General features: G+C 42.3%; 2 protein-coding genes across 2 annotated transcripts; both read right to left on the reverse strand.

The window, feature by feature from the left end:
* Positions 1-8162: 8162 nt before the first annotated feature.
* smpdl3a (sphingomyelin phosphodiesterase acid like 3A) lies at positions 8163-14911 on the reverse strand. The gene is made up of 8 exons (XM_069725343.1): positions 14723-14911; positions 13862-14075; positions 12340-12484; positions 11964-12060; positions 11107-11270; positions 10615-10795; positions 10374-10498; positions 8163-8960 (listed from the first exon to the last, which is right to left on the reverse strand). Exons 1-8 carry the CDS (start codon positions 14820-14822, stop codon positions 8649-8651), a joined length of 1338 nt encoding a protein of 445 aa, XP_069581444.1. The 5' UTR covers positions 14823-14911; the 3' UTR covers positions 8163-8648.
* Positions 14912-16269: 1358 nt separating this feature from the next.
* Positions 16270-18306, reverse strand: LOC138636950 (fatty acid-binding protein, brain). The gene is made up of 4 exons (XM_069725342.1): positions 18162-18306; positions 17818-17990; positions 17310-17411; positions 16270-16657 (listed from the first exon to the last, which is right to left on the reverse strand). Exons 1-4 carry the CDS (start codon positions 18232-18234, stop codon positions 16607-16609), a joined length of 399 nt encoding a protein of 132 aa, XP_069581443.1. The 5' UTR covers positions 18235-18306; the 3' UTR covers positions 16270-16606.
* Positions 18307-21730: the final 3424 nt, after the last annotated feature.

Genomic DNA, 21730 nt, shown 5'->3' on the forward strand with positions numbered 1-21730 from the left:
CTGGTCGACATGCCACACCCCTCCGCTCCTGTACAAACCTCTCCGAGGGCAAACCCACTGACCCGGCAAACAGAGCAGACTGGGACGGAGGAGAGGTGGAGGAGGGGGGAGGAGAGACAGGGGGAGAAGGGGGGGGGCTGGAGGATCCTGGGTGAGTCTTCGAAGGATGGATGGTTGGGATGGATCGGGGAAGGAACAGAGAAGATTAGGCATTAACAGCCAGCTTAGCCTCTTACCTTCGTTACCTCCCTGCCTGTTGAATGTCTTCGCAACATGGTCGGGCCTTTGAAAGAAGAGAGGGAGTTCACGGCAATTTGTTGTCGTTGAAAAGATGCTTTTCAACGACAACTGTTTTGAGCGGTTTACGTTCGACGCGCTGGAGCTAAATTAAAGCAAATCAAGCTAGAAACAAAGCAGCAGTTTTACTGCCTGTTTAGATCACGAGTCTCCAAACCCTTTTTTTTTTTTTTTTTTTTTTTTAACTTTAAAATCTACTTTGATAAAAATGAGAGAGAGCTGTTCGTGTTTAGGAACATCTATTCACGTAGCTGAGCTCCACCCCAAACCGTCTGAATTCGTTTCTTTTATGTGAGCGATAACAAATTGATACTACGTAAATTCAACTGCAGTCGCGCTGGTTAAAGCCCTCTGATCTCTGTGCGTCCGACCCGGTATCACGGTAAAGCGTGAAATAGACACGCCTGTCAACTACGGTGAAACGTGAGATAGCTACGCTCGCCTATGTCGAGGCGTGACAGTTACACGTTTTGCTGTCTATTACACGCTTCAGCCGATAGCGATTTTTGGGAAAATGAAACCTTCTGCATAGTTTCAACCATGTGACTTACAGGAAAACTAAATCATTAGCAAAAACACGTGGTTACGGTTAGAAAAAACAACAACATATGGTTGGGTTAGAAAAAAATAAACAACTAAAAAACAACTTCGTCACGTCCTGTATTCAAACTCCATCATCCCACATGGCAATCGTGTTTACAGAGGCGTTCTTTCAGACATTTAAATAAATAAATAGGTTGGAAACCGCTGGTTTACAAGGAAATGTACTTTTTGCTTCCTTTACTAAAACAAGTTTGAGATTAAAATCATGTCAATAAATACTATACAGACAACAAAAAACAAACTCCACGAGAGCGCAGAGATTATCCAGTTAAGAAGAAATCTCAAATGACAACTGCAGGATCTGCGCCAACAGTTTAGTCAAAGAGGAGGAAACGAGCCAAGTTGTTTGTTTGGGTTTTAATAGTTTCACGTGGGCTTATTTCCAGCTGGAAAAATGAAACATTGAAATGGTTTCTAATCCATTTTTACACATTCCTGTTAGAGTGTTGGATCACCAACTGGATGCTTTACTAGTAAGCGGGACTCTTTGGTTTTTCCAAGAAGACAGCACAAAGACTGGAAACAAGCCTCGACTGTTTCTTGGTAACTGAACCTCCCTGGCTGAAGTTTCATCTTCAAAAAAAAAAAAAAAACGATCTAAGTGAAAAAACTTTTAAAAGGATGATTTTCGTTCTAAGAAGTCCCCAAAACCTCACAGAAAATAAAATTTACTTTTGGCTTTGAAGCCAGAAAACGCCTCCGGAATTAGCAGAGCTTTACCGTTTTACTACTTCCCAGGAAAATATGACATTTTCACACTCAAAAGAAGTTTCATGTTCTCATGGACACGCCATCAAATTGATCAACTTCGGTTATCGCCCAAGATCACCATGAAATGCCCCTTTTTATTCAAAATATTTAAGGGAGTAAAAAAAAAAAATGTCTTTTTTTTTCTCCACAGCTTCATTTTTGACCCACTTTTCTTAATTCCCTTCAACCCTTCACACACATACAGTGACAAATTCCATAACACTGTACAATAATGAGACTTTTTTTTTTTTTTTTTCCACAATAGCCGCCATCTTTTGTGACCATTCATAAATTCATCGCCACCACAATAATCGGACCTTTGTGTCCGTATACAATAGCTTTACTCCAGTGGGAAATGTACAACTCACGGGACCAGGGGGAAAATTTAATTAGAGGAGGAGACTCAACCGTGTAGTCGGGATGTCAATAGCTGGCCTCCTTCCAACTCCTTCAAACTGAAAGTGTGCGCACACGCACACGCACAGAAACTAAGCCAATTTTAATTTCCAAGACAGCCGCTCTGTCGCTCCAGAAAGGCTGTTTCTGGGTGTTGAGATCTTTATTGTAACCTTTTTCTTTCCGAGTCTGTAAACGTCTAAATTTGCAGATTCTTTGTTTTTAATCCTGGATCAAACCACCTGCTCGTCACAGATTGAGCTACCTGGCCTCGAACGGAGCCTCTCGTTTGTGTCGTACCAGCAAATTTAAGTAGTTAATGGTCAACGCGTAGACAAATCTTTTCACCTGAATACTGGTCGAGTGCAAACTTTGGCTCTACAGCAGCACAAGAAGAAAGGGCCTGGAATCCACCAAAATAAGGAGGGATCATCCTCAGGGGACCATGAATACCAGTACTAAATGTCTCCTTCTGAATTCATTCTGTTTGGTCATACTTCTTCTATTCTGTCATGTCATGTCATGTCGGCTACGACAGCCACTTGGTTTGTGCCGTTATCTAATTGTCCAAAATGGAAATAGTTTATCCTCCGGGGAACACGAATATCTGCACGCAAATTTGATCGACATAGATCTACATGGTCATAGACAGGATTTCGAAAGCGGAGGGGGGGGGGGGTCTAGTCACAGGATTACAGACGGCGTGGTTCTGTTTGCTTCATTGGACTGAGGCGAGCGCGAGGCAACACCTCCGAGGAGCTGAATCCTACAAATGTTTGACATTTTTATTTCATAAAACGACTGAAAAATTGATAATAAAATTAGTTCGCTGTCCATTAAATAATCAAAGAAAGTATTTATTTACAGAACAGGCCCCTTTTTTTCTTTCTTCTTTCTTGTCCCTCTGCTCGTCCTGCTTCCCTGCTCTCTTGAAATTAGCATTTTATTTGGGTGGACGCTGGTCCAACTTGGCCCGGCCGCCATCGGAGTGAAGTCATGGGTTCCGTGGAGTCTGATTGGCTGCTGGGGGAACTGCCTATGGTGGGCCCATACAAAGGAGAGGTCCGGGCTACAAGAGGCTTAGAGCAAACTCCAATCTGAGACCGACCCCCACTAGTGCGCCCGCACACACACACACACACACACACACACACACACACACACACACACACACACACACACACACACACACACACACACACACACACACACACACACACACACACACACAACCCTTCAGATTGCTTGTTGCCGTCTCCATCACTGATGAAGGAGCCCATTCATGCCCGCTGACAAATTACTAGTGAAGCATGAGACTAAAGGGACCCCCCATCCCTCCGTCTCTGTCTCCCTCTCGCTCTCCATTATAGACTGTGAGACTTGGGTGTGAGAGAATGTCACACGGGAGACCAGAACCATGAAAGGAAGCTTTATGTTTGTGCTGATACGAAAAACAGCAGCAAAACTACCAGCTCAGGCTTTTTTTTTTTTTTTTTTTTTTTTTACATAGAAAATGTTTGTGTAAATGTAGCAATCAAGCTGACAAGTTTAAAAAAAATTAAAAAATAATAATAACGATCTGTTTACCGTGAAGTGCGTGAAAAGAATTCGCTGTAAAAACAGGTTAATTACGTAGACTGGAGTGAGAAACAAAATACGATAAAATACTGCTCAGTGTGTGAAAGAAGTTGCAACCCAGTCACCCAACTTTGAAAAACATTGGCCTACTTTTCAATACTTCTCCAGCTACCTTTACAATATACAAAGAGGGCAGATTAAGGCTCTTTTCTTTTTTTTTTTCTTCCTGTCTTTCCAAGATCTTTTAATCAGATCAGCTGATTAGGAAGTTATACTAACACATGACGCAGGGTGGCGAGGGCAGTGTTGGTTTTAAACGCCAGAATGCAACAGTTAAAAGTCATAATAAGTATTGAAAATTGTCCCAATAACTTCTCGCGCACTCGAGGAAAACCTGATATTTGCGAGCGGGTCGTGTTGCGTAACACCTGCAGGCGAGGAGGCCTGAGCGGGATGCCGACTCAGCAAACAAACGGCACTAATCACTTTTAGTCCAGACGTGAACTGTTTTACAGAAAAGGATTAGTCGGGGTCCAGAAGGAGGAGGTAACCCGCTGTCATAAGGCCAATGTTGACCTGTGGGGTTAAAAGGATGCTTTAAAAAAAAAAAAAAAAACTTGTCGGCGTTAATGCAACAAAACCTCCAGGCCACGTGGCTAAAACAGTAAAGCCGTTTTTTTGGGAGGCTGGTGGCCAAACGTTTGGGATAAACACTAGAATATCGCTTAAATTGTGACGGCAAGAGCTGAAAACGCCAAAAGCCTTTCCGTCTTCAGCCGAACGTTGAAATTGACGTCGTCACCGTTTCATTTCGCAGTCGAGCAGATACAAACTACCGGATGAAATCGGAGCCCTTCAGGCTTCGTTCTAGTCCTTTCGCGTTTGCGTCGTTCGCACAAAAGGTCCGTCAACACGATCGATGCAAAATATCGAGCGATTCATCGGCGCAGATTCAACAGATACACGAAAACCAAATGACGTTTCTTTCTGTGCTTCTGTGATTTGAAGTCCACTGCGAAGGCACAAAGAGAATTGAATCGGTGCGCACGGCCGGCAGACAGAAAAGTTGGGTTTTCAGAGGCCCTATTTTGGCGAACCTTCTGTGTGAATACGAAAACTGTAGAAAGACCGAGGTGAGCGTGTCTATTAAGGATTTAGCCGAACAGCCCTGTTTTGACTGGTTCTCTAACGTTACTAGACGAGGTAGCAGAGGTTCACGAGAGGTCTCAATTAGCTAACGGGAAAAAGCCACTTAGATCTCTTGTACGCTAAAGAGGCTTTCGAGAGAATCAACGTTACTTACACGGGATCAAGACATTTGGGCAACCTTCTTTAAAGTGGCTCATTTCGATGTCACCAACCGAAGCACGAACTCTTAAAACTGCTGGAGTGGGGGGTGGGGGTGGTACAGCTGACTTTCGAAACTCAAGAGATCGACAGTATTTCAAAAACCCCGAAGGATGTGAAAAGGGATTAGGTGAGTTGGGAACATCAAGGGTAATGGTGATCTGAACCATACACGCAGATTCCAGCTCCCCAGGAGAGGGCTGTACTGTCCTGACAGTAATCCTCAGACGGTGGGCCTCCACCAGCCGGCCCGGCCCAGACAGCCAGCCGACTGGAACGAAAGCAGAAATGTATGCAAACCTGGACATGTGGGTCAGTCAGCCAAACGGAGAGCCGGCCAGTCAGACGGTCATTGAAGAAGACAGACCGTCTACCGACCGTCTAGCTCCGCGCCGAAAGGTTTCCAGCTATTGGACCACCTCTCTTTCACCCTGCCGCAACTGTCTCCTTAGTTTTGTCACCAATTTATTTTAATTTGTTTTTATTTAAAGCAATTTTTTTTGGGGTGGTAATTATCATCCATTGCTGCTACTACTTTTCTACTTTCCGTCACCTTTTAAAAGAACATTTTTATATTCCTGCTCCGGCATCACGTTCACTGATCAGCTTCAGCGACAATAAATATGAAATGTCGCTGCGTTCAAATGCGGTCGTATTGACCGCGGACGCGAGAAGAGTTCATATGAACGGCGCCCTCTTGTGGTGTTCACCGCGTCGGGACTCGGGAAATTTTCTAAAAGCCTCGAGTTCACCGAGTTGTGACGATGTTTGCTGACGTTTACAGAAATGTCAGAGGTCGTGGAATTCATTTTTCGTTGGATGTCGAGCTGCTATAGTCATTTTAGTCACGTCGAGTTCGTCTTCGTAACTTAGGAAACAGCCGAACGTCTGAGGAAAATGTTCATCTTCCCAACAGCTTCATCTTTTCCCTCTGTGACTTTGCACTTTCTGCATTACGTTATCTGCCCGTTAGCTCGCCAAATCGTTAACCTCGGCGGCTTCTAGACGCCCGTCCACGTTGCCGTTGCCTAGCAACGGTGTGTTTTTACGACTTAACCAAGTACCCGGGGGACACGACCTCCCGTGTTGTCACCGGGGAAGCTCACGAGTTCCAGTCTGGTAAACAGTGGTCACTGGTTGGGAAACTAATGAAAAGCACACAAGATCACAGGTGCAGCAAAAGACTCCCGACGAGCCTGAAATCGAGATCTTCATCATAAAAATCATAAAATCATTGATCATGAAAAAACTAAACCATAAAAACCGGTTGCTTCATGAAGTCTTGGAAACTTTGACCTGGTAATGGCACAAGATGAAAAGCTAAAAGATGAAGTTACAAAAAGCACGATAAAGCACGACGAAAAGATGAATAAATACATTTTATGACAAGCCATTTAATTGCTGTTTAACTAAAATAAAAATAAAGTGCCGATTGATCCAGTAGTTGCCGAGGTGACGTTATGGATTGTAATTTGGTCGTTATAATGCAAAAAGAAAGTGTTTAAAAACTTGAATAACTCGAATTAATGTTGACCTCGCACCGGTTGAAAAGGAGTGAAGAGGTTCAACGTCGCGAACGTCGCCCACCTTCGTCGGCTTCGTCCGACCGGCAGCTCGGCAGTTAAGAACAAAAACAGTCGACCCGAGAGACGGATTCAGAGAACTGGGAGCTTTTTCTGCCGTTACCGTGGCGATGCAGTCCTCTCCATCGCCACGCTCGCCACCGACTCCGTCTCCACGGTTACGTTCTTGTCTGGCGCTGAGTGGAGGGAGGCCCGGGGGGGAGGAGGGAGGGGAGGGAAGGAGGGGCGGGTAATAACGTTGAAAAGGGGGCACATGAGGGGAAGTTTTCACAAACACACAAAGTCCAGATTCACTCTTCAAAACAAAATAAATCATCTTTCCACTTTTGGGAATCTGGATAGTTATGAGGAGTTTAAAAACTCTGGTTTCACCTTTTAAGACTTGAAACCTCTTTAAAAAAAAAAAAGGGGGATGTTTTTTTTGGTGGGTTATTGGTCTTCGGGTTGTTCCAACTTTAACTAAAGTTCATTTGACATTCACATCATATATACAGATTAACATCTCGGGAATCTTCAGAGTGTAAACGAGCAGCGATTCAAGTTCCTGTATTGAAGCACAAACAGCCGGTTTACAGAAGGAACACTTCTCCGCTGTGTTGATGCATAATTACAACTTTTACAAAAAAGCTTCAGGAGAGGTGCGACCAACATTTTGGGGAAGGGAGGCGAATGGGACAAAAGAGGAGGGAGGAGGAGGATGAAGAGGAGGAGGAGGAGGGCGAATGCTTGAGACGGTGGCTGAGAAACAAGAGGAGTTTTCTGGCAAGTTTGAACAGGAGAAGAATAAGACCGGGGGAGGGGGGAGGGGCTGAAATTGAAGCGAGAGGGTCGCTTAAGGTTAGCCGCTGTTTTCTGTCTTTGCCCCCCCCCCCCCCCCCGCACCCCCGCAGAGAAAAAACTAAACCCGCACGAAGTTTTAGTGCTTCGTTCAAGTTAGCAACTCTTAAATCTTCAACACACGATGTGGTTTCAACTTTTAATTAAGAACTTTAATGGAAAAAATAAGCAGCAAAACTGACACCAATACTCTCCGTGACGTGGAGCATGATCCAAGCTACGTTTTTATATTCCATGTTTTGTTAAGCAGCAATTTTTTTCTTTAGGATTCATTGCTGATTTACGTTAATATCGCAGAACGTACGCAAAAACACAAAATCAAAAGAAAAAAAATGTTTTTTTTAAACGGTCCCCGTGTTAATGGTCCAGTCATCTCGTGTCAATGACATAACTTCTGATTATTAACGTGTCAAAATGCCTTTTTTTTTTCCCCTGTAAAACGTAAGAATAAACTCGCCCGATGGACGGAGGAGCTTCAAGTCATTTGAGAGCAGATTTGAACTAAAAAAAATAAACCTTCAGCTTTTTTTTTCTTCCACGAAGTATATCCTGCTAAAAGTTAGCACGCCTCAAAAGTCTTCGCCGCTCTCTCAAAACAAAGATGCCGAGTTTTTTTTATTTTCTTGCATTTTTTTCTTCCGTTTTTGAGATCAAATATTTGCAAGAATCTGAAATATTGTGTGGCATTTCCCTTTTTTACTGACTTCAATCCTTCAGTTAATAAAGTGTAACATTTAAAAAAAGAAAAACCTCTAATATCAAACATTTTATTTTATTTGTTTTTATATAAATATAAAAGTAAATATTATAAATTATAAAATACAATTTTATTTTATTTATTTTTGTATAAATATAAATTTATACAAAATGTATTTATATGTTTTTATATAAATATAAATTTTATTTTATTTATATCGTTATTTGTTTTTGTGTATGTAGTCTTAGTGTGTGTGTTTATGCATTGCTCTTATTTCTTTCTAAAATAATATTTGTTTTATCTATCTTATTTCTTATACGTATTTATGAATGTTTTCATATTGTGTCCAACTTTTTTTTTTTTTTCTACGCTGCTGTGACGACTAAATTTCACCACTGTGGGATTAATAAAATATAATCTACTCGAATAAATTAAAATCGAAGATGAAGAAAAAAAATATGATATTTGGGAGCAGCGGAAGTAGTTTTCCCTTTTTTGGTGATTTCAGCAAGAGATAAAAAAAAAAAAAAAAAAAAGAATCTCCCTCGACGCTCCTTCGTTCACGCCAGCCTTTTCCCCTCCGCGACACATCTGGAGTAGGACGGTCCGTCCAGGTGGAGCACGGCGCACACCTGGCTCACCTTACAGTCGCCTTCGCAGGCGATGCTGCTGTCGTAGCCGACCATGTAGTGATGGAAGTAGCTTTGGAAGGTTTTGGAGCGCGGCGGCCCGAAGCTCCGGCCCAGCTGCAGCAGGCTGTCCGGCCGCAGGTCAGCCAGTCCAAAGGCCTCCGTCATGATGTATTCAAGCCTCCAGTCAGATCTTTGTTTCTCGTTGGCTTCCGTCAGATTTAAATAGTACTGCCAGATATCCTTCAGAGAGAAACAGAAAGGCGCCGACGGAGGAGGAGGGGAGAGAGAGAGAAAAGAGTCTTTTTTTTTTTTTTTTGAACGCCAGAAAGCTTTTTGTGTGTGTGTGTGTGTGTGTGTGTGTGTGTGTGTGTGTGTGTGTGTGTGTGTGTGTGTGTGTGTGTGTGTGTGTGTGTGTGTGTGTGTGTGTGTGTGCTGATTGACACCGCGATTAATCACGGAGAAGATAAAAGTTGGAGTCGCAGGACGCTTTTAGTTTGACCTGAATTTGCCAACATGCGCGACAGCTTGAACGCTTCTCGTCTCTCTTAGGTGTCTTTAAAAGACTTTGTCTTGTTTGTTGTATTCTGTGAAATAAAGATCACAGAAAGCTGCTCGGATCTCACGGGTCCTTTTTTTTTTTTTTTACCCAACGTGGCAGCTTCATACCGAGCGGCAACCGGCAGCGACGTCGTCGCCCGTCGAGTTCGGAATTTGACCGCCGCCCATCTTTGCTCGTTCGGAGCAGGAAGTGCCCATATTTGGACGCGCTGGAGGGGAGGAGCCAGCGGTGAATCTGACCGATCTGATCGGAAACCATGACGATACTACGTTCCGCCCACCGATAGCTGTAACCTGACTGCACCACAGGCCTGTCAATCAAAAAGACACGCCCCCAAAAACAGGTCTTCTTGAATCTTCTTTTCTAATGAATGAGGGATTATTTTCAGATGGACCTCCAGAAAACTAATAAGAAGGAGTGACTTTAGCTAACAACACCGAGAGAACTGATGGACACATGTTATTCACTTTGGATTTGATGAGAGAAGTTGAATGGGAGTCTATGGAGCCGGAGGCTTTTTGGAGCCGACCTCTAGTGGCACTCGCTGGTATTGCAGCTGAAGACACTTCTGGATCAGAACCATTTTTCAGACCCGGAAGCTACGAACTCTTTTATATCCAGACAATGATCACCACTCATTGGAAACTAAATGTTTGTATTTCTACAATACAAATGTGACTAAATTTGACATTTGAGACAATCGTGTGCTTCCACCTTTTGTTGCAGCCGTTTCAGGAAGGAACTTTCCCTTTTGCAGTAATTTATCTGAATTAAATCCCATAAACTGGAACGCCGCCCGAGTCACACTTTATTGTCCAACATCTCAAACCTGATTAAACCTCTCGAGGGTAACAAATCCCTGAAGCCAGGTTCAACACGTGGTCCAAAAAAAAAAAAAAAAAAAAAAAAAACTGAGGCTGCCGTAGCAACGGATTGACGACGGTGATTTTAGATTAATCGAGTAGAATTTGCAAAATGTTCACATACTTTTTTTTTTTTTTCGTTCTTGCCATTCGGTTAAAAGCCAAACTATTGTGACTCAGTTTCAAAACGGGCGATATGAAATTAAAACGTGAGCCGACGGAGCTTCTTACCAACAGACTGTAGTCCTCGGAGTTGTACAAGTACATACGGAAAGCCGGGTTGTTGGAGTACGGCTCCAGAACGTGTTTGATCGGCGTGACGGCCGGCGACACGAAAAGAGAATTGACGGGTTTACCTTAAAAAATAAATAAATAAATAAATAACCCAGACAGAAGTAAATTAGCGAATGAGCTGCGAGGGACGTTTGAACGTTTAAACTCGCTGCTGGAGTGTTATTGTCTTTCGTTCTACCTTGTTGGTCGAGCAGCACCATGACGCTGTCTCGGTGGGTGTGGCCGTAGAAATGTCCCGCTACCACGTCGCTGTGGCGCCTGAAGATGGCGACCAGCCTCTCGTTGTGCGTCTCTCTGACGGCGGTGGTGTTTCTGGCGAAGGGCAGGTAGCCCACCGGCACGTGGGCTATGACCAGCACCTGGAGACGCCATTTTAAATCCAGACAGAAGGGAAGGCAATGTATTAAAAAGAGTTGAGCCTATAAATATCTACGTAAACATCAATAAGACGTTGCACTGTTGTTTAGTTTAGTTCAATTCAATATTATTCTATTTTTATTTGTATACAAGTTGTATATAATGTGCATTTCCCAAAAAATATTTTAAGATTTTATATCTTAAATTGCTTTGCCCTGTACATGATGCCGTAACAACAACATGTCCCCTTACAGGATTAATAAAGTATCTATATAAAAAAAACAAAAAAAACAACAACAACAGGATTTCGGACCTTTTCCCGGCTCTGAGCAGATTTCTCCAGAGTGGCCTCGAGCCACTCGTACTGGCCCGCGGGGTCCGTCACGTTACTCGTGACTTTATTGGGACCGTAGTAAAGGATGGTGTTGAGACTGACCAGCCGCAAACCGGGCTTCACCAGCTGGGAGTAGAAACCGCCTGCGGGGACAGAACCGCCGAGCGTTGGAATATCACGCCAACGTAACGACAAACGCTGAAACGTCGCTCAGCGTCAGCGCGCACGCATCGGACAATATCGAAACACGTCAGCGGATAATTTGTCCGCGTGGTCGTAGTCAGTTCACGAATTAGTCAACTGACAGAAATGTAATTGAATTTATTTTTTTTTTTACCCCCCCCCCACAAAAAAAACTTTCTAAAAAATGTTTACGGTAAAGCTCCACAAATGTGAGAATTTGCTTTTCCTTCTTATAAAACAACAACAACAACAACAACGGACAGGCCAGTTGGGTTTCTGCTAGAAGTGGGCGGGGCTTATGGTCCTCTAGTTTTCCCAATTTGATGGAGTCACATCCGGAGTTCGTCCAAATCATTTTTTTTAATAGCATATCGCCGCTTAGTCATAACACGTCAAACTGTCTGTGGTTTTCTCTCTTCCTCATTTCTTCAAACGGGAACTTCCAGAAACGATTATTTATGGTGATATACATCCTCTCTGTCACCGTTTTAAAAAAACAACAACTTGAACTCCATTTGTCCCCAAAAAAAGTGAAGTTTAAATGCAGAAGTTTCCAAAAGTAAGCGCAAAGTTTTCTTTCTCGTAAAACAGTCATTGTTGTGATTATAACTGAGCGACATGAAACATTCTCTGTCGGCGAGTTGTCTTTGAACCTTGCGAGAGCGTGAGCAGAGCGTCGGCCTGCAGCCACGGTTCCCACAGTTGGGCAGCAGCTTTGTAGATGGCGTTCGTGGAAGTCGGCATCTGGTCCTAAAAAAAACAGAGCGCGAAACATTTAAAATAATAAACTGTTATCCAGCAGCATGTTGCATTTGGTTTTTGAGGCTGTATCATTCATCAGCGCGTTCTGTTTCATATAATCAGATAAAAAAAACAACAACAACAAAAAAAACATTTCCTTTTATAACAGTAACATTTGAATATTTGAATTAATACGGGCTCAAAATTGCTTCAATTGCTATTTCAGCTATTTCAGCTCGCATCGGGATGCATCACTTGTTTCTTTTCCTCCCGCGGCCCGATGTTCACCTGTGGCCAGTAGTCATGGTTACCGAGAGCCGGATAGACGGTCAGGTTGGGGAAGTGCTGTCTGATGGTCCGGGTCATGTTGCCGATCACCTGGATCACGGTTTCCGTGGAGAGCTCGTCGACGGGGACGTGAGGCGGACTGTCACTGTGGGAATATCATCCAGAGTTATTAAACCCCTCCCTCCCCCGGTCACATGACATACATTAAGATATATTATCATTATACCGCGTCTTGTTTAGTTTGATGCTCGTCGATCGCTTCATACAAAAGGCAGCGACTGGATGCAAGCGCTTGTCAGTCAACGGCGACTGTTAATTTGATTTAATTTGCAACAAAAATAAAGAAAAAGACGAGAAAATAAGAATTCAAGCCGACTTGCATCTCTTTTTCGTAATGACGTCTCTTTTGTTTTGCTTTTTGCCTGATTAGTAAATAATACTACTGATAGAAAATGACAAGCAAAATTATAACACACAAAGTTGTGCTGTATGCAGTCCTGCACGTGGTATTTAATATTTAATCAAATATTTAATGGTATTTAACAGCTGCACTACCTGCAAACATCTGGGTTCGGGAAAACACGTCTTTTTACCTTTTATATTGTATTTTTGATGTTTCATTTATACGTGTTGCACCAACTTGGTCTGTTTTTGCTCAGTTTTCGTTGTACAATGAAACTAAAGACTTCCAGTTAGGAGCGTTAAATATAAGGCATATTTCAATGTGTTTAAATGCGAGTCACTCGTCTACCGGTAGAAAACACACCATCATTTCCCAACACGGAGCTTTTTCAAACCCGTTTTAGTTTTTGTTCCCCCTCGGTTTGCACAATACTGCAGAAATAGTGTGAAGTTCCCCTTTAAAGTGAAACTCAAGCTCAAATAACAAAAGAATATAGTTAAAAAAAAAAAAAAAAAAAAAGTGCTTGCACAGTAACTTAATCCTCCACCCGGGGAGTCTTTCTCGAGTCCTTCGGCATGTTTTAATAAACCGACGAATTCCTGGCTTCGCCGATTAAGCTGCAGATTAACAGAGAGCTTTAAGGACGAGGCCGATGCTAGCGCACACTCGCTTATTCTCGGTTGTTATCGCAGCACATATTCAACGTTAAGTTTCCACCTCTCACGGAGAACACGGAGCTCTCTTTAAGCTACTCGAGTGGACGACTCGGACATTAAAAAAACAAAACATTGTTGGAGTACTAAAACATGAACTTAACAAAAAGAAGACGATGAATATTAGTCGGATTAAAACTGCGCTAAATTCTTAAATTGGGCCTTTTTGTTGAAGTTGATATTATATTCTGTTAATACGAACATTTGATGACTCTGGCCTGTTTGATCGTTCATCCACAAAACCACAAGGGAAGATTATTAAAAACAATTGAAACTGTGGTTTTTTTCTTATGTTCAGTATGAAACAGGAAGTGACACTGATGACCACGAAAGCACTGCATCTCTAACAGGAAACCACATGACACACACACACAAAAAAAACCCAGTTAAAGCACTTAAAACACACCCGGTCCAGATGATGAAGTCCTGCGGCTGCGTGAGCGGCGCCATGTGGGCGAAGGCCGACTGGATGAGGCGGTACGGAGAGTCGCACAGGAAGTCGCCGAAGAGGCCGGCGTGGGAGGCGGGAGCGCCCTTGGAGGAGAAACACACCTTGGTGGGGTCCGGGGCCAGGTGGTAGGACGGGTCCAGGTGGAGGTCGGTGATGTGCCAGAACCTGCCTGGACAGACGGTGAATAATGATAAAGAATTAAAGGAGGAAAAAAAACAAAAAACAAACACTGTATAATAAGTTTTTAGAAGTGGAATAAAAATACACCCGTGCACCCAAACATTTCCTTTTTTTTTGTCTTTGCTGATCTTTAATCATCTCACAACACATCATGTTATTATTTTCTGCTAATAAAACAACTCTACACCTGTTTTGCAACTCAAATAACACATTTATAAAAAACCCGTAAACTCCCATTTGCACCATTAGATACCAGATGCAGGACGAAGGTTATCCGAGGAGACGTTCCTGGCCAGACTCCGTTTAAAAAGACGTCAATTTCTACGGTTTTTATCATCTGCGAACAAAATGCAACATTCACAGCAGGTTTTTACCACTGAATATAAATCCATAGCGTCTTGGTGTGAATTCGGCGAGCGTGACATCAGCCGTGCGACACTAAATTTAAGACAATACCCACTTCTTTTTCTTTTTTTTTTGCATTGCTGAAACGCAAAACTCTCAGCCATAAAAGAAAGACACAAGTTCCTTTCCCGCTGCACGTTCAGCCTGCGCAGCTCTTTTGGATATTTACTGAAAGGGCAGAAATCAGGTCGAAAAACGGAGCTGTCGTTAAGTGCCGGGGCTTCCACTCACCTGTGCCCGCCAGGTAGCTGCTTCCGGTCGGTGCCGCCGCCAGCGGAGCCGCGCCGAGCGACAGCAGCAGCAGCAGCGCAAAACACGAAAGTCCTACCATGTTAAAACACGAAACGACAACACAAACGCATCACGTAGCCTTCATGTGAAGTCTTCATAAACTTAAGTAAGCGTCCACAGAAAAGTTCACTCTCCCTCAGACGTAAACAGGAAGTAGAGCGACTTGTCTGGTCACGTGACTTCAGTCTTTCTGGCGCCCAGGGGGAGGAGCTTGTGAAAATGAAAACTTTAGTTTGAAGTGAATTATATATTATTTTTTTTTTTAATAATAAACATTTACTCAAGTATAACAGTGCGGTACTTGAATATTTTCCTTTTCCTGTCACTTTTGTACTCCCAAATAAAATTCAGCCTTAAAATATAGTGTTTTATTTGACATCTGCAGTTTGCTAACGAACGACGCCAAACAAAATGGACATCCATTTAACGACCCAACAAACTACTACCAGCACGAATTTTCTTAAGCTCAATAGAATTAAATTTAAACAATTATCTTGGATTGTTAGTTTCTTTTATCAAACGTTTTCTCCAAACGTTTTTTTTTCTCGGTACATTTGTTTATAACAGCTGTGCATGACTTGTTATTTTTTTTTATTATTATTTTAAAGCGTGTTATTGCAACTTCTACTTTAGTAAAAGATTTGAATGCTACCAAATTAAAAATTGATTTCATCACGACACAACCAGTGTTTTCATTGGCCAATCAGCGCTCCAGATTTACATCCTGTAATCCAGCCATCTTGGCTACTGGTTCGTATTCCTCTCGTCTGACTTTGCTCGCTTCCTGATTATTATTTTTTTTCCTGCTCACCTGTATTATTCGCCACGCTGACATCATGTGCAGGACTTTTGGCTTTTCAGTAACGACTCTGGTTTGCTGTGTGGTTCAACTTCCTGGTTTGAGATTGTTATATAATATCGTAATAAATGTATTGATTAATCTCCTTTCAGAATCGGCGCACTTTACTCCAGATAATCCACAGGCGTCGCTGTGACCGGATTTAATGGAGATTTCTTTGGGTTTTAAAGCTGTTCAAGTGAACATTGTGGCTTATTATGCAGAGTAAAAAAAGTTAAAAAAAATCAAATAAAAACTGTTCCCGGAAACGCCGACGGCTGCTGAATATCTCAAATCCTCCTTCCAGGAGAGGCAAGCGATGAAATGCTCGGTTCAACTGACCCTTTAAAGAGCAGTACTCGAATAAATGTCCCGTCAAAGCGAGAACCAGAGTCATCTGAGGGCTTAAAAGGAGATCAAATGAAAAGGGAGCAGTTAGAGGCCAGCTGCCGACTCAAAAGGGGAATCGTTTGGCATATCGGTGGAGTCGCTTTGTCCCAGAAAATAGTCTCATTATTTAGCCGGTTTTGAAGCTCGCTGGTGGGAAATTAATATCGGATTTATCTACTTTTTTTGGTAAACGGACTCCCCTGGTTCTCAGAAATGCTCTCAAACCCAAACTCAAAGCCTTTGTCATAAACGTAAAATGTTCTTTTTTTTTTTCCCCTGCAGAAAGGTCAGAGGTCAAAGTTGAGGGAATTGAACACATCAGGGAGGACACAAACTTCATATCTCCGTGTTTTTTTTAAAATTGTATTTATTTATTTATTTCATGTCTCACACAGGTTTGCAAAGACGAGCCATCCATCGTGACAGGAATGTATTCATATAAAAAAAAAAAAAAAAAAAAAAAAAAAAATTACAAAACACGTGCAGTAACGATGTGGACGAAGGATGAAGTGCAAAGAGAAGCAGACAGTCCAACAATAATTATAAAATCAGAACTCCCTGGTCGGGGTTTTTTCGGGACGCCGTCGGTCGGAGCCTCATGCCTTCTCGTAGGTACGCACGGCGTGGATGTCTTCAAAGGTCAAATTCTGCAGGGGAGGGGGAGAGGTGGGGGGAAGAGACAGTTACCACGGTTACCAAATCGCGGCCCTTTTTTTCAACAGCGACAGCGTCTCCCGTCAGCTGACACAAGCGAGCTAATTTGACCGAAAAAGGCATTAAAAAAAAAAAAAAAGACACATTTATCCCAACAAAAATAGATCATCAGCTGCAGTCGGAGCTTCAGGCTGACGAGGGAACGACTCAAAACCTGCGCTGGGACTTTTTATTACTTTTTTTTGCTTTTTCTGGACGCAAAAAACCCCCGTTGAGTTAAAATGTTCCTAACAAGCTGTGCGTTGACCTCCCAACATGAGGAAAGCAAAGTTTACTGCCCACTAATGTTGACGTTTTCTTTATGCACCGTGAGTTTTGATGCATTTGTGATTCAGTCAGTGACTCCAGTGGTCGTAAAACGGGCTTAAAAATGATCGTCTGGGCTCCTGAAACTGCTTTTTTCTTGGTGATATATTCAAATAAATCCACTCCATGTTGACTGCCCCCCCCTCCCCCACTCCTCTGATTTCTTCATCACCGCCCCCTCCTGGCTGCACTAAAACCTCCCTGCTGTGTTGGTGAATTTCCTCCATCAACAGTCAAACGGGATGGAGATAAGAAGCGATGCGGGTCGAGCCGTCTCACCATGACCATCTTGCCGTCCTTCACTTCCCTGACGAACTTGGTCTCCTTGCCGTCCCACTTCTGGACGTGGACCAACTTGTCTCCATCCATGGTCACTGTGGACTGAAAAAAAAAGGGACGAAAAGAGGGAAGAAGGTCAAACAAGGGGGAGGTAAAAGAAAAACAAAACAAATGGATTTCGGGGGTTTCTCGGGATGCAAAATCTTGTTATTGACCCACAAATACACCCGAAAAAAACCACGACTGACCACGGTTCTAGAGAAAAAATACTTTAAGATGCATTATGACTTCACACATGAATGAAATCTTGTAAAAAACATGATTTTGTGCAATTTATAGTGACGTTTTTTTTCAATTTAAAGCGCAGTTAAATTATTTAAACTCACCTTGAAAAATGCTTGACTTTGCCTCAAACTGCTCGTATCCACATATAAAGTTTATTGTTTTGTGTTTTTCTTCATTTTTAACAACCAAATTTGAAACAGATATTTTGTTTCTGTCGACTTACTTTGCAGGTCCTGTCGTCGGCGGTGGTTTCGTCGAACTCCTCTCCCAGCTTGAAGGAGATCTCTGTGTTTTTGAAGGTGCTCTGGGTGCGGACCACCACCTTGTCGCCCTCCTGGCTGATGATCACAGTCGGCTTGGTCACGTTGCCGACCTGCCTGGTGGCGAAGCCCACGCCTGGGTGGTGGACAGAGGGGGGCGGGAGGGGGGGAGAAAACAAAATAATAATAAAAAGCTCTTTTACAGCAATCTCAGATAAAAAAATAAAAATAAATAAATAAGAAAGAAAAAAAGATCTGATATGATGCCTTTGTAGAAAAAAACAACAACAAAAGGCTGTTTACTCACCGAGCGATTTCATGTACTCGTCGAAGTTGTCGCTGTCGACGAGTTTCCAGGTGGCACAGAAGGCGTCGACCATGGTGACGGTTTGCAGAGAGACAAAGTTTAACCTCCAGAGCACACTGAGCGAGCTGCAGCTTCTGCAACTTTACCACCCTGGTGGGATTTTTATTATTATGCACACAGGGGGGGAGGGAGCGGGGCGGCAACGGGCGTCCCATTGGCTCAGGAGATTTTTTTTCACTGAGTCCTGATTGGCTATTTGATTTAGGTCATGTTCTCAGAAGAAGAAATGTGGGCGGAGAGGGAGGAAAAAAAAAAGAAGCTTAATTAGCCCATTTGTATGCTTTAATGATGTAATTACTCTCATTCATGGATGCTAGCCAGGTATAGTGAGGCGATTGCTCGCTGAAATAACAGACCAAAAAAAAAAAAAAAAAAAATCCCACACTTTTGACGAGATTTGTTTTTTAATCAAATTTTTTTTTTAAAGTTTACTGCAAAAACATTCAACACCAAAGTTGTATTTGTGACCTGTGTGTGAAAACAGAGCCGGAAAGAGGATTCAAATGTTTGTGTTTTTTTTTTTTTGGGGGGGGGGGGGGGGGGGGGGGGGGGGGGGCTTGAGAAGTCTCCACATTGCTCTTTTCTCCGGCCTTGTGAGTCGATCATCCATATTTACGTTTGAAATCGTTGAATCTTTCCCGTCCGTCCGGCGGTGGAGACGGACCTTCGTGTGTCTGGAATGTGTCCCGTCGGGGAGCGTCGGTGAAGCAGAATCAGTGTGTTTGACAGCCCTTTGTCCTTAACTGCATTAACACCCCACCCCACCCACCCCACCCACCCCCCCTGCTGCAATTTCTTCATGCTCAACACACACAGTAATTACTGCCAGTAAATGTCTATATGTGTGTGTGTGTGTGTGTGTGTGTGTGTGTGTGTGTGTGTGTGTGTGTGTGTGTGTGTGTGTGTGTGTGTGTGTGTGTGTGTGTGTGTGTGTGTGTGTGAGCAAAGTTTTACAATTAATGGAGGCAAACTTTGACTTTTATTTTGAACTATTTTCTCATTTAATGTTGATTCGTTGAAACACATTTTATTCCTTTTCCACCTTCAACTTAAACATTTGCTGCCCAAAGTGTTTGATTGTGAATATTTATGTTTTATAATTTACGTCAGGTATCTTTTAATAAGGGTGGTAATTGTTGGTAGATGTGAAAGAAGTTTTCTCAAGTACTTAATTTGTCACAAATTTCAGATTAAACTTTACTTCTCCGGTAGTTTCAGTTTAAATGCACCGATTAAAATATCACGAATGTCACCTTTTTCTTTTTTTCCAGAATCAGAATCAGAATCAGCTTTATTTACTTGAAGGGATTTGAGTCCGGTTGTAACTTGCTCTCTCAAAGTACAAAAACAAAAACATACGTATAAAACATGTATACTGTACATGTAAAAAAAAATGGTGCAAATGTTAACGATGCAATTCCCAACTTCCTTCCTTCTCCACTTTTTCTTTTCCCGTACGGCGCTAAAACGACCTTCAGCCATCTTTCCTTGGTCATCTGAATCGTAAAGATGAAAATGTAGTTACTCTTTACAATAAATACTTCTCCTCTGGCTGCCTTTGTACTTTTTTTTATTGTTGGGGTATTTTTTTTCTTTCCACTGCGTCTGAAACTTCCAGAACAATCAACTGATCTGCTGCGAACACAAAAGCTGACACCGCTCAGTAAATCTTGAAAACACTCTTGTGTGAAGGCTGTTTTTTCAGCACTATATACAGGACAACAACAATGGTTTTGGGAGGAGGGGGGTCGACAAACAACGGAGAATATTGGCTGCACATGCTGAAACAGCTCTGGCGCCACCCTCTGGTAAGAAATAGAATAATAGAGAGCCTCAACCAGTCAAAACTGTGATTTCAATCTGAAATGACAAACAATCTTCTGAAAATATTAAACAGAAACCACTTTTAAAAACATTACATTTTTCAGTCCAGCATAAAATCAGTGATGTTGTGATGATGAGCTGCTTGTAAATCAGTTTTTATTCTTTCTGTATACTTTTTGAACCGGTGCTGTGATGTTGAAATGTGCTTCTAATGTCCCCCTGGGACATATTGACATAAAAATACAGGCTAACAAACACTGCTGTCCAAAATAATCCCCATATCTAAATATGATCATCATCATGACTCAACATAACAACTTGCTATATCATAATAACCGGTTCTGGTATTACCAGGGGTCTCTAGCACAAAATTATGGGTCCATTTTGTTCTCAATCCATGAAGCCCATCGCAAAAAACAATCTCAATTAACAGAAGTTAAACAAACAAGGAAATACATTTTTGATGTTGTAGGAAACATTTTTCGACAACAAAGCACAGAAAACAGCAGATGTGAGTAATAATATTAAATAAACAGAGAGCAACATTTAAATATATTTAAAATTATAAGCACATTTAAAACAATAAAGCATAAAAAACAAGAAAATATATTTACAAAACAATAATGTTGTCCCGGTGAGTAAACAGTAGAAAGAGTGTGTTTGCCCTGTTTATTCACACTCTTGGCCTCTAGAGGGAGTCTCAACTCTCCTGATGGCTGCATGTCCAATCTTCAGTTTCCAATAATCAGTGACAGACAAAGAATGAGACACTTTTTTTAAAGGGCTAAACACCTTCATACCTTGTGTCCTCTATGACAGACACCACTTTCCAATCAATTGTTTCACATTAAAAATCTAAATCTATAATCCAAACGATCACGTAACGTTGATAAAAACAACATATTAACGTGTTACATCTTATTTGTTGGGTTTGTTGACAGAAGCGTAAAGGTTGCCGGGATCAGATGAAACTCCAGCCGAGGAGGCTTTCACGGTGCTGTAGGTCACAGAGTCGCCTTCGTCTTCTTCTTTTTGGTCGTCACGGACCTAGAAGGAAACATTGCAGCGTTTCGTACACGTAAACATAACCTGACGGGAGTTTTGAAAGTCATTATTTCAACACAGTCTCTCCCACGGATGACTCACCCGGGCTTTGGGGTCGTCCTTCCTGGAGTAGCTGATGGAGGCGTAGGAAACACCTTCCTCAGCATCCACCTGCACATTTAAAGACAACCAAATGATTCTGAAAACACTTCAGCACAGCAGAAACTCATCATCATTTTGATAAGTCATCCTTCCTCTTCTCTCTGGTGGGAGGAAGTTAAACGTAACACTCACAGACAAAGATCAGAAAACAAATGCCGCGTTCAATCTGGGTCGTATTTTCCACGGATGCGTATGAACGGCGCCCTCTTGTGGTATTCACGACAACAGAACTCAAAATTTTCCGAAAGCGTCGAGTTCACGAGTTTTGACGTGTTTGCTGACGTTAACAGAAAAGTTAGACGCCATGAAAGTTCATTTTTCATATGATTTTAAGCGAATATATTGTAATTTTCGTCACGTAGAGTTTGTCTTCGTAACTTAGGAAATAGCCGACGTCTGAGGAAAATGCTGATCTTCCCAACGGCCTCATCTTTTCCTTTTGTGACTTTACATTTTCTGTTAGCTTCTGTTGTTAGCTT

The sequence above is a fragment of the Brachyistius frenatus genome, unplaced genomic scaffold (genome assembly GCF_029030835.1).
Source record: "Brachyistius frenatus isolate BFR_SWC_R1_liver_20210118 unplaced genomic scaffold, ASM2903083v1 Contig_418, whole genome shotgun sequence".
In the NCBI taxonomy this organism is placed as follows: Eukaryota; Metazoa; Chordata; class Actinopteri; family Embiotocidae; genus Brachyistius; species Brachyistius frenatus.

Excerpts from the sequence above, each read along its gene's own strand:
- smpdl3a (XM_069725343.1), bottom strand. The coding sequence starts at position 14,822 with ATGGTAGGACTTTCGTGTTTTGCGCTGCTGCTGCTGCTGTCGCTCGGC. Across the intron at positions 12,485-13,861 it reads GACTTCATCATCTGGACCGG|TGACAGTCCGCCTCACGTCC; the intron begins GTGTGTTTTAAG and ends ATATTCCCACAG. Across the intron at positions 12,061-12,339 it reads ACCATGACTACTGGCCACAG|GACCAGATGCCGACTTCCAC; the intron begins GTGAACATCGGG and ends TGTTTTTTTTAG.
- LOC138636950 (XM_069725342.1), bottom strand. The coding sequence starts at position 18,234 with ATGGTCGACGCCTTCTGTGCCACCTGGAAACTCGTCGACAGCGACAAC. Across the intron at positions 17,991-18,161 it reads CGAGTACATGAAATCGCTCG|GCGTGGGCTTCGCCACCAGG; the intron begins GTGAGTAAACAG and ends TCCACCACCCAG. Across the intron at positions 17,412-17,817 it reads CCGACGACAGGACCTGCAAA|TCCACAGTGACCATGGATGG; the intron begins GTAAGTCGACAG and ends TTTTTTTTTCAG.